At 43.3% G+C, this 12,824-nt stretch overlaps 2 protein-coding genes across 4 annotated transcripts in view; one reads left to right on the forward strand and one right to left on the reverse strand.

The window, feature by feature from the left end:
• The window catches only part of syt15 (synaptotagmin XV), a 34,450-nt gene that overhangs the window by 10,028 nt on the left and 11,598 nt on the right, over positions 1 to 12,824 (reverse strand). The gene's annotated exons all lie outside the window — the stretch shown is intronic.
• Positions 851 to 2,740, forward strand: LOC133656433 (G protein-regulated inducer of neurite outgrowth 1). The gene is made up of 2 exons (XM_062057512.1): positions 851 to 976; positions 1,058 to 2,740. The coding sequence occupies exons 1-2, from the start codon at positions 851 to 853 to the stop codon at positions 2,690 to 2,692; spliced, it is 1,761 nt and encodes a 586-aa protein (XP_061913496.1). The 3' UTR covers positions 2,693 to 2,740.

Consider the following 12,824-nt stretch of genomic DNA (forward strand, 5'->3'; position numbering starts at 1 on the left):
CGGCCCCCGGGTCAAAAAGTTTGGGGACCCCTCATCTACAGGTTGAGGGTCGACAGCGCTAAACCACACGCCAAAGCTGGCAGCTCGTTGTCCAGCACGACTCTCCAGGCGCCGGTAAGGGAGGTTTACCAACATACCAATCGCACTGTTACGTCAGCAGCATGGCAGTACCATAAAGGGATTTATACCAAATTTATTCGGTACTTTTCCGAAATCTGTCGGTGCTACCTTTTTGATACAGTTGTAAAATCAGCACCGGCTGAAGCACTTGGCTTGGAAACAAGCAGTCAAGCACAATGATCTCACCTTGTTTCATATCTATGCGCTTTTTTTTTTTTTTTTGTCCTGTCCAGCTACTCATATTGTTGATGTCGACGCCCATATTTGCTGTACAGATTTACTTTACAAAAGAGACGTGTGGGATTCAATTAATACCCGAACAGGTCAGATTAGCAAATCTAATCTAATGTAAACCAGCAAGTGCTGGACACGATGCGGACATTAGAAGTGGGAATGTAAAGATGACAATAATCCTAATTTGTACGTAATTCGTGATGAATGGCGTGCTCGGGCCACAACATTAGGTACCCTCGCAGAATGTTAGTTTAGTGTCCAGCCTGAGAACAATGAGTGCAGGAATAAGTGTGCATGCCTTTCCTGCCAGCTGACCTCATTTTAAGTCATGGCTCATTAGTGCCGCACACACACACACTATACACACGCGCACACACACACTACACACACACACACACGGCGGTCAGAGATTGGCGAGCAGCTAATGGGATGACAGGTGGCAGCTAATCCCCGGGCCGAGCGGCACACCCACACGGGCCTCTCTCACGCACGATCCATGAGCACACTTTTTGACGCCACAGGTCGTCGAGTCGTCGTTGGAGAAAAGACGTCTTCTCGGGATGGAAGGAATGCGAGGAGGAGGACAGGACGCCGGGAGGAGGCTCGACTAGTTGGCTTCAAGGTAGGAAGTGTGCAAAGACTCGTGTAATCTGGATTGTAGACTCCCACCTTCATGGTATTCAGTGACGTGTCCTGATGTCAGGTCGTTGCCATGGCGATGAGGCCCGCGCGACCCTCCTCCGAGACCTACCCGTCGGTGTGCTGCACGGCCAGTCCGTCCGTGTCCTACTCCAGCCTGTCCGGCTTGGAGGCCCTCCTGGACGAGCCCGGCGACCGGACGCCCATCTTTTCCCTCTCCAAGAGTGCCATGGACGTCGTCACGGCGACGGGCCCGCCGCACAAGCGCGACCCGGCGTGGACCGGCATGGCCCTGCGGCGCAGCTCCAGCGCCGGCGTGCCCGTTGAGCCGAACCCCCTTTGCTCGTCACCGGAGAACCCCCAGAACGCGAGCGAGCGCCGCATGTCCGGCGTGCGGCGCTGGAGCCGGTGCAGCGCCGGCGCGGGGAGCGGCAGCAGCACCCCCGACACGGTGGTGTGGGGCGGCGGGGGGTCGCGCCCCTGCAGCCTCACGCGGGACGCGGCCTCCGCTGCCACCGTGACCTCCTCGCCTTTCATCTCCCCCTTGATGACGCCCACTCTCCCGTCCGTGGACCTTTGCTCCTCGTCAGCGCCAGTCACAAGTGGCGCACCCCCGCAGGAAGACCACCCGGCATCTCCACGACACCTTGACGCCGCCCCCTCGTCAAAACGCTTTTTCCGGGTAACAAGCGCGGAAGACGACGCCTTCCTGAACAACCGCATGCTTTACTTCCAGTACCCCTCGCCGATGACGTCCTCCGTGGGCTCGGAGGAAGGAGCGTCATTAACCCCGGCGTCCTCCCTGTCCCAGACGGCGCCGCGAGGCTCAGCAGACGAAGAGCGGGATCAAGATGTGGGAGTCCGCCTCCAGTTACCATGGCAACCGGGCCAAGGCGGGAGGTCGGCGCTGGTCTCCTCCGCGAGTGACTCGCTGCTCCGTGAAGGTTGCAGATGCTGCAGAGGAGGCGTCAAAAAGGAGCGAGGGACCATGACGCCGTGGCGGGAGGCGGTGGACGTGGCCGTGCAGACCCTCTCCCCCGCAGGGTCCTGGTGGGACCTCCGCAGGAACACCTCCCACACGGGCTCACCATCCCTCCTGGGCTCGCCGCCCGGATCCAGACTGAACCTGAAGGCCTCGATAGGGTCCAATTCCAACCTGGTGTCGCCTTCCTCCAGCATGTTCCCCGGCAGCAACGGCGAGGACGAGGCGGGGGGGAAGGAAGGAGACGACCAGGACGCCGCCTCGGCTTCCGGCCACGATCCGGAGCGCAAGAGGTCCTGCCTGAAGGTCCACGGCGAGGAGAAGGGCGAGCCGGGCGGGAGGAGGGGCAGCATGAAGCAGGTGCAGTGGGACGAGGACGGGATGACGTGGGACGTCCACGGCGCCTCCGTGGACCCGCAGGAGCTGAGCGTGGCCATTCAGAAACATCTGGAACTTCACAACAGCCCCGACCCCGCCAAACGTCCCTCGGCGAAGAAGAAAGCGCCCAAACCTCCTCTCCCGACGCCGTCTCCTGCCGAGGCCACGCCGCCCGGAGGCGAGGGGAAGGAGGACGCGGGTGGAGGACGGGAGGAGGCGGGAGGAGAGGACGAGAGCTTCCCGAATTCGCCCTCACGTGGGAGCGTAATCGTCCGGAAGAGGAGTGTGATGAGGTCGCTGAGACCAGGGTGGTGCGGGGGGTCCAGAAAGGAGGACTAAAAACAAAATGGCCGCTTCTCTCCTGCTGTTCAAAATAAACTTGATGTAACCCGATGACGCCTTGCCTTGGATTGTTTCTTTCTGTTATTAATATTTATGGTTCCTACATTATATATCAATGTAGATCAATACAGTCTGCAGGGATACAGTCCGTATGCACACATGATTGTATTTTTTTATGACAAAAAAAAAAGGAGAAAGGCTGTTTTTAAGGTCGTTCTGCAAAAAAGCTTGCCAAAGATCCTCTATATGACAGGAGAAAGGCTGTTTTTAAGGTCGTTCTGCAAAAAAGCTTGCCAAAGATCCTCTATATGACAGGAGAAAGGCTGTTTTTAAGGTCGTTCTGCAAAAATGCTTGCCAAAGATCCTCTATATGACAGGAGAAAGGCTGTTTTTAAGGTCGTTCTGCAAAAAAGCTTGCCAAAGATCCTCTATATGACAGGAGAAAGGCTGTTTTTAAGGTCGTTCTGCAAAAAAGCTTGCCAAAGATCCTCTATATGACAGGAGAAAGGCTGTTTTTAAGGTCGTTCTGCAAAAAAGCTTGCCAAAGATCCTCTATATGACAGGAGAAAGGCTGTTTTTAAGGTCGTTCTGCAAAAAAGCTTGCCAAAGATCCTCTATATGACAGGAGAAAGGCTGTTTTTAAGGTCGTTCTGCAAAAAAGCTTGCCAAAGATCCTCTATAAGACAGGAGAAAGGCTGTTTTTAAGGTCGTTCTGCAAAAAAGCTTGCCAAAGATCCTCTATGTGACAGGAGAAAGGCTGTTTTTAAGGTCGTTCTGCAAAAAAGCTTGCCAAAGATCCTCTATATGACAGGAGAAAGGCTGTTTTTAAGGTCTTTCTGCAACAAAGCTAGCCAAAGATCCTCTATATGACAGGAGAAAGGCTGTTTTTAAGGTCGTTCTGCAAAAAAGCTTGCCAAAGATCCTCTACATGACAGGAGAAAGGCTGTTTTTAAGGTCGTTCTGCAAAAAAGCTTGCCAAAGATCCTCTATATGACAGGAGAAAGACTGTTTTTAAGGTCGTTCTGCAAAAAAGCTTGCCAAAGATCCTCTATATGACAGGAGAAAAGGCTGTTTTTAAGGTCGTTCTGCAAAAAAGCTTTCCCAAGATCCTCTATATGACAGGAGAAAGGCTGTTTTTAAGGTCGTATTGCAAAAAAGCTTGCCAAAGATCCTCTATATGACAGGAGAAAGGCTGTTTTTAAGGTCGTTCTGCAAAAAAGCTTGCCAAAGATCCTCTATATGACAGGAGAAAGGCTGTTTTTAAGGTCGTTCTGCAACAAAGCTAGTCAAAGATCCTCTATATGACAGGAGAAAGGCTGTTTTTAAGGTCGTTCTGCAAAAAAGCTTGCCAAAGATCCTCTATATGACAGGAGAAAGGCTGTTTTTAAGGTCGTTCTGCAAAAAAGCTTGCCAAAGATCCTCTATATGACAGGAGAAAAGGCTGTTTTTAAGGTCGTTCTGCAAAAAAGCTTGCCCAAGATCCTCTATATGACAGGAGAAAGGCTGTTTTTAAGGTCGTATTGCAAAAAAGCTTGCCAAAGATCCTCTATATGACAGGAGAAAGGCTGTTTTTAAGGTCGTTCTGCAAAAAAGCTTGCCAAAGATCCTCTATATGACAGGAGAAAGGCTGTTTTTAAGGTCGTTCTGCAACAAAGCTAGTCAAAGATCCTCTATATGACAGGAGAAAGGCTGTTTTTAAGGTCGTTCTGCAAAAAAGCTTGCCAAAGATCCTCTATATGACAGGAGAAAGGCTGTTTTTAAGGTCGTTCTGCAAAAAAGCTTGCCAAAGATCCTCTATATGACAGGAGAAAGGCTGTTTTTAAGGTCGTTCTGCAAAAAAGCTTGCCAAAGATCCTCTATATGACAGGAGAAAGGCTGTTTTTAAGGTCGTTCTGCAAAAAAGCTTGCCAAAGATCCTCTATATGACAGGAGAAAGGCTGTTTTTAAGGTCGTTCTGCAAAAAAGCTTGCCAAAGATCCTCTATATGACAGGAGAAAGGCTGTTTTTAAGGTCGTTCTGCGAAAAAGCTTGCCAAAGATCCTCTACATGACAGGAAAAAGGCTGTTTTTAAGGTCGTTCTGCAAAAACGCTTGCCAAAGATCCTCTATATGACAGGAGAAAGGCTGTTTTCAAGGTCGTTCTGCAAAAAAGCTTGCCAAAGATCCTCTATATGACAGGAGAAAGGCTGTTTTTAAGGTCGTTCTGCAACAAAGCTAGTCAAAGATCCTCTACATGACAGGAGAAAGGCTGTTTTTAAGGTCGTTCTGCAAAAAAGCTTGCCAAAGATCCTCTATATGACAGGAGAAAGCTGTTTTTAAGGTCATTCTGCAAAAAAGCTTGCCAAAGATCCTCTATATGACAGGAGAAAGGCTGTTTTTAAGGTCGTTCTGCAACAAAGCTAGTCAAAGATCCTCTATATGACAGGAGAAAGGCTGTTTTTAAGGTCGTTCTGCAAAAAAGCTTGCCAAAGATCCTCTATATGACAGGAGAAAGGCTGTTTTTAAGGTCGTTCTGCAACAAAGCTTGCCAAAGATCCTCTATATGACAGGAGAAAGGCTGTTTTTAAGGTCGTTCTGCAACAAAGCTAGTCAAAGATCCTCTACATGACAGGAGAAAGGCTGTTTTTAAGGTCGTTCTGCGAAAAAGCTTGCCAAAGATCCTCTATATGACAGGAGAAAGGCTGTTTTTAAGGTCGTTCTGCGAAAAAGCTTGCCAAAGATCCTCTACATGACAGGAAAAAGGCTGTTTTTAAGGTCGTTCTGCAAAAACGCTTGCCAAAGATCCTCTATATGACAGGAGAAAGGCTGTTTTTAAGGTCGTTCTGCAACAAAGCTAGTCAAAGATCCTCTATATGACAGGAGAAAGGCTGTTTTTAAGGTCGTTCTGCAACAAAGCTTGCCAAAGATCCTCTATATGACAGGAGAAAGGCTGTTTTTAAGGTCGTTCTGCAAAAAAGCTTGCCAAAGATCCTCTATATGACAGGAGAAAGGCTTTTTTTAAGGTCGTTCTGCAAAAAAGCTTGCCAAAGATCCTCTATATGACAGGTGAAAGGCTGTTTTCAAGGTCGTTCTGCAAAAAAGCTTGCCAAAGATCCTCTATATGACAGGAGAAAGGCTGTTTTTAAGGTCGTTCTGCAACAAAGCTAGCCAAAGATCCTCTATATGACAGGAGAAAGGCTGTTTTTAAGGTCGTTCGGCAAAAAAGCTTGCCAAAGATCCTCTATATGACAGGAGAAAGGCTGTTTTTAAGGTCGTTCTGCGAAAAAGCTTGCCAAAGATCCTCTATATGACAGGAGAAAGGCTGTTTTTAAGGTCGTTCTGCAAAAAAGCTTGCCAAAGATCCTCTATATGACAGGAGAAAGGCTGTTTTTAAGGTCGTTCTGCAACAAAGCTAGTCAAAGATCCTCTATATGACAGGAGAAAGGCTGTTTTTAAGGTCGTTCTGCAAAAAAGCTTGCCAAAGATCCTCTATATGACAGGAGAAAGGCTGTTTTCAAGGTCGTTCTGCAAAAAAGCTTGCCAAAGATCCTCTATATGACAGGAGAAAGGCTGTTTTTAAGGTCGTTCTGCAACAAAGCTAGTCAAAGATCCTCTATATGACAGGAGAAAGGCTGTTTTTAAGGTCGTTCTGCAAAAAAGCTTGCCAAAGATCCTCTATATGACAGGAGAAAGCTGTTTTTAAGGTCATTCTGCAAAAAAGCTTGCCAAAGATCCTCTATATGACAGGAGAAAGGCTGTTTTTAAGGTCGTTCTGCAACAAAGCTAGTCAAAGATCCTCTACATGACAGGAGAAAGGCTGTTTTTAAGGTCGTTCTGCGAAAAAGCTTGCCAAAGATCCTCTATATGACAGGAGAAAGGCTGTTTTTAAGGTCGTTCTGCGAAAAAGCTTGCCAAAGATCCTCTACATGACAGGAAAAAGGCTGTTTTTAAGGTCGTTCTGCAAAAACGCTTGCCAAAGATCCTCTATATGACAGGAGAAAGGCTGTTTTTAAGGTCGTTCTGCAACAAAGCTAGTCAAAGATCCTCTATATGACAGGAGAAAGGCTGTTTTTAAGGTCGTTCTGCAACAAAGCTTGCCAAAGATCCTCTATATGACAGGAGAAAGGCTGTTTTTAAGGTCGTTCTGCAAAAAAGCTTGCCAAAGATCCTCTATATGACAGGAGAAAGGCTTTTTTTAAGGTCGTTCTGCAAAAAAGCTTGCCAAAGATCCTCTATATGACAGGTGAAAGGCTGTTTTCAAGGTCGTTCTGCAAAAAAGCTTGCCAAAGATCCTCTATATGACAGGAGAAAGGCTGTTTTTAAGGTCGTTCTGCAACAAAGCTAGCCAAAGATCCTCTATATGACAGGAGAAAGGCTGTTTTTAAGGTCGTTCGGCAAAAAAGCTTGCCAAAGATCCTCTATATGACAGGAGAAAGGCTGTTTTTAAGGTCGTTCTGCGAAAAAGCTTGCCAAAGATCCTCTATATGACAGGAGAAAGGCTGTTTTTAAGGTCGTTCTGCAAAAAAGCTTGCCAAAGATCCTCTATATGACAGGAGAAAGGCTGTTTTTAAGGTCGTTCTGCAACAAAGCTAGTCAAAGATCCTCTATATGACAGGAGAAAGGCTGTTTTTAAGGTCGTTCTGCAAAAAAGCTTGCCAAAGATCCTCTATATGACAGGAGAAAGGCTGTTTTCAAGGTCGTTCTGCAAAAAAGCTTGCCAAAGATCCTCTATATGACAGGAGAAAGGCTGTTTTTAAGGTCGTTCTGCAACAAAGCTAGTCAAAGATCCTCTATATGACAGGAGAAAGGCTGTTTTTAAGGTCGTTCTGCAAAAAAGCTTGCCAAAGATCCTCTATATGACAGGAGAAAGCTGTTTTTAAGGTCATTCTGCAAAAAAGCTTGCCAAAGATCCTCTATATGACAGGAGAAAGGCTGTTTTTAAGGTCGTTCTGCAACAAAGCTAGTCAAAGATCCTCTATATGACAGGAGAAAGGCTGTTTTTAAGGTCGTTCTGCAAAAAAGCTTGCCAAAGATCCTCTATATGACAGGAGAAAGCTGTTTTTAAGGTCGTTCTGCAAAAAAGCTTGCCAAAGATCCTCTATATGACAGGAGAAAGGCTGTTTTTAAGGTCGTTCTGCAACAAAGCTAGTCAAAGATCCTCTACATGACAGGAGAAAGGCTGTTTTTAAGGTCGTTCTGCGAAAAAGCTTGCCAAAGATCCTCTATATGACAGGAGAAAGGCTGTTTTTAAGGTCGTTCTGCGAAAAAGCTTGCCAAAGATCCTCTACATGACAGGAAAAAGGCTGTTTTTAAGGTCGTTCTGCAAAAACGCTTGCCAAAGATCCTCTATATGACAGGAGAAAGGCTGTTTTTAAGGTCGTTCTGCAACAAAGCTAGTCAAAGATCCTCTACATGACAGGAGAAAGGCTGTTTTTAAGGTCGTTCTGCAACAAAGCTTGCCAAAGATCCTCTATATGACAGGAGAAAGGCTGTTTTTAAGGTCGTTCTGCAACAAAGCTTGCCAAAGATCCTCTATATGACAGGAGAAAGGCTGTTTTTAAGGTCGTTCTGCAAAAAAGCTTGCCAAAGATCCTCTATATGACAGGAGAAAGGCTGTTTTTAACGTCGTTCTGCAAAAAAGCTTGCCAAAGATCCTCTATATGACAGGAGAAAGGCTGTTTTTAAGGTCGTTCTGCAAAAAAGCTTGCCAAAGATCCTCTATATGACAGGAGAAAGGCTGTTTTTAAGGTCGTTCTGCAACAAAGCTAGTCAAAGATCCTCTATATGACAGGAGAAAGGCTGTTTTTAAGGTCGTTCTGCAAAAAAGCTTGCCAAAGATCCTCTATATGAGAGGAAAAAGGCTGTTCTTAAGGTCGTTCTGCAAAAAAGCTTGCCAAAGATCCTCTATATGACAGGAGAAAGGCTGTTTTCAAGGTCGTTCTGCAAAAAAGCTTGCCAAAGATCCTCTATATGACAGGAAAAAGGCTGTTCTTAAGGTCGTTCTGCAAAAAAGCTTGCCAAAGATCCTCTATATGACAGGAGAAAGGCTGTTTTCAAGGTCGTTCTGCAAAAAAGCTTGCCAAATGTCCTCTATATCAGTAGTCCCCAACCACCGCGGCCCGGTACCAATTGGTCCGCGGACCGGTACCGGCAAGAAATGTAAAAAAAAAAAAAAAAAAAAAAAAATTAAATTAAATTAAATCAACATAAAAAACACAATATATACATTATATATCAATATAGATCAATACAGTCTGCAGGGATACAGTCCGTAAGCACACATGATTGTATTTCTATATGAAAAATAAATAAATAAATAAAAAATTTAAATTCCACCCCCCCCCCCCCCCGGTCCGTGGGACAAATTTTCAAGCGTTGACCAGTCCCCAGCTACAAAAAGGTTGGGGACCACTGCTCTATATGACAGGAAAAAGGCTGTTTTTAAAAAATGTGTAAATTGAGGTATTTGTCAACAGTTCCATGAAACTTGTTGAACCCCTCTGGGGAGCTTTGAGCATTGATGAACGTGCACATTCTGCCTGGTCCACAGTCGCTGGTGACTTCCACTGAGCTCATTGTGTGGCTTATTTTCACAGCGGCAACGTGGACTTACCTGCTTATTTTCACACCTTAAAGGGCTAGTACTTCTATTTCAGGGTTTCTGCTACTCTCAGCAAATCTAATTGGAATGCTTTTTTTTTTAACGACATGTAAAGCTGCAGATAGTTATACTATATAGTCCGAGGCTTGCAGCTGTCTGTATGGACAACATTGTAAGCATTAATATTCTTGAATATTTTACAGTAACAGGTACTCTCTACAATTGGCTCACGAGACTGTTTAATCTTAGGATGTTTTTGTATTTATTGATTTTTATGTAGTGGAATTTGAACTTTTTGAGGTCAAGGCAAGTGTTGCCTCAAAGGAGGGCTCATATTTCAGGGCACCAAGGCAAGTTGAGTTGAGTTTGAGTTTATTTGAAACATGCAACATGATTCATCACAATTCCCAGTTTCTCTATTCGATACGTTCGAAAAGGAGCAGGAAGAAGCAGAGCTTATTTAATCCTACCCCTTTTTCCTTTACATAGCTGTTGCTAAAACTTGTATTCACTTCCCGTTCTCTATTTATTCACAATATACTACACAAGTAATAACAATAAAAGTAAATAAAAATACTTTATTATTGAATGTATCAAATGTGATGAGTATTTAATGGCCTTTTGGCTTTTTGTGCCATCCATTTGCCTTTTTAAAGCATTACATGGATTCAATTCTTTAAGATGTCAATAAACTTCTCAATCAATCAATCAATCAAACTTGGTGAAGCATGTTATATTTCATATGGTGAAAAAAATAAGATTATGTAGAAAACGAATGGATGGATGAGATAAATTCAGAATATTTATCGTGGTTCTTCTTCTTTGTACTTTGTAAACACTTTAAGTTTGAAGAGTTTCTTGAAGGGGATCATATTAGTTGGGAGGCATATATATTTATATATATATATATATATATATATATATATATATATATATATATATATATATATATATATATATATATATATATATATATATATATATACACTACCGTTCAAAAGTTTGGGGTCACCCAAACAATTTTGTGGAATAGCCTTCATTTCTAAGAACAAGAATAGACTGTCGAGTTTCAGATGAAAGTTCTCTTTTTCTGGCCATTTTGAGCGTTTAATTGAACCCACAAATGTGATGCTCCAGAAACTCAATCTACTCAAAGGAAGGTCAGTTTTGTAGCTTCAGTAACGAGCTAAACTGTTTTCAGATGTGTGAACATGATTGCACAAGGGTTTTCTAATCATCAATTAGCCTTCTGAGCCAATGCTGGAAATGGGCCTCTATACACCTATGTAGATATTGCACCAAAAACCAGACATTTGCAGCTAGAATAGTCATTTACCACATTAGCAATGTATAGAGTGTATTTCTTTAAAGTTAAGACTAGTTTAAAGTTATCTTCATTGAAAAGTACAGTGCTTTTCCTTAAAAAATAAGGACATTTCAATGTGACCTGAAACTTTTGAATGGTAGTGTGTGTATATATATATATTTATAAATATATTATTTTTTTATTTTTTTAAATTATTATTATTATTATTATTTTTTTTTTCATTATTAATATGAACTTGTAAACTTTTTATCATTAGATAAAGCCTTTATCTCTATTTTTACATTTTGATAGAGGGAGGTATTTTTTATTTTATTTTTTTTCAAGTTATATACATTTATGTTAAGTTATGTACATGTAGATGCTGTATCGGGACAGACCCATTAAGACTTTGAGCAGAAAAATGTCATATAGGAATTAATTAACTACACACAATAACACATTAACAAAATGCTGTGTCACATGAATGGTTTTTAAAAGTCATACCTTTGTGGCATGAAAAAACACAAGTAATGTAAAAACAACCTTGTATTTACTTTTTGATATTAATATAAAACACAAAGCAGTTTGGCTAATGAAGATGGAGTCTAATAAACGAGCTTTGTTATTCTCTTGGTTCAGTACAACAGTTTGGCCTCTCACGTCGAATACACAATCTTCACAGCCTGCTTTCAATTCGATGAGACGACAAAACATTTAGCTAGTATTGATGTTATTTGAACACTGATACAGTTTGCAGTTAAATAAAGGAGTGATCATCCCAGTAAACAAACTAAAGACTTTATAAACAAGTTGTGACAACGTTCACCACACATCGCCTGCTGCATGTTTCCTCACCTCATTACCTCTCAGTCACAGCTGGATGGACGCTGTATTGAGAAACTAAAAGCAACATCAAATAGTTTTTCTCCTTCTCTGTATACTTTCAGTGTTTTTGATTGATCGATTGATTGATTCAAACTTTTATTAGTAGATTGCACAATACAGTACATATTCCGTACAATTGACCACTAAATGGTAACACCCGAATAAGTTTTTCAACTTGTTTAAGTCGGGGTCCACGTTAATCAATTCATGGTAAAGTGTGGGGACAAGTGTCTCCAATATTGTCCACACCTGTCTCCATCTAACAGCAGTGCGCTCTTAAACGCACGGCGGGAAGCGAGGGAAAATGACATTAAACCAAGCGCTTGGCTCTGTTTACGCCGAAGGGAAATCTCCCGAGCAAAGTCTGTGTAGTTAGTTAGCCATTATCAAGCCAAGCGACGCTACTGCGCAAGCGCCTGACTTCGTCCGTCCCATCCATTTTCTACCGCTTGTCCCTTTTGGGGTCGCTGGAGCCTATCTCAGCTGCATTCGTGTGGCCTAAAAATGCATGACTAAATGACAGGTTTTCGGTGATTAAAAAATTAGAAGTATTACTAACCGTCGGGAATTTTATAAGGAAATACCATTATACTGTTTACTGTTACATCCCTCGTCCATTAAAAAGTAAAAAGTCAAGGGCAGTCACGGCATGTTCTTGCCGCCGATGTTGGTCAATCGTTTTTAATCATATTTATTTTTGGATTGTAATATATTGGTTTTACATTTATTTATTTATTTGTTTTTATTCAGTCATTGGTGGAGCTAAGGATAATATTTGAATATTGTTTTTAATATTGTTGTGCAGCACTTTGGAATCATTTCTGTTGTTTAAATGTGCTATACAAATAAAGTGGATTGGACATTGGATTTAATGCTTTTTGATGCCATTTAAGGCCTTAAATTTCGCCAAATCCATTTAATGACTACAGCAACGCACTTCTTGTCGGGATCCCCAGCAAGAACATCCAGAAGCTGCAATACATACAGAATACATACAGGATTTGAGAATACACTTCTCAAATCCCTTCACTGGCTTCCTGTTCCACTCAGGATTGAATACAAAGTCTCCCTACTAACCCACTAGTGCCTCCATGGAAATGCCCCCCTCTACCTCAAAGAACTACTCACCCCCAAATCTTCCACTCGACACCTCCGCTCCAGACAGGCCAACCTCCTCCAACCTCCGAGGACAAAGCTACGAACAATGGGAGACTGGGCTTTCTGCTCCGCCGCTCCCAGCCTGTGGAACGCTCTCCCTGACCACCTGAGGGCACCACAGACTGTGGATGCTTTTAAAAAAGGCTTAAAAACCCTTCTTTTTAAAAAAGCCTTTTTTCTGATATATGCACACTACTTCTT

The sequence above is a fragment of the Entelurus aequoreus genome, linkage group LG08 (genome assembly GCF_033978785.1).
Source record: "Entelurus aequoreus isolate RoL-2023_Sb linkage group LG08, RoL_Eaeq_v1.1, whole genome shotgun sequence".
Lineage (NCBI taxonomy): Eukaryota > Metazoa > Chordata > Actinopteri > Syngnathiformes > Syngnathidae > Entelurus > Entelurus aequoreus.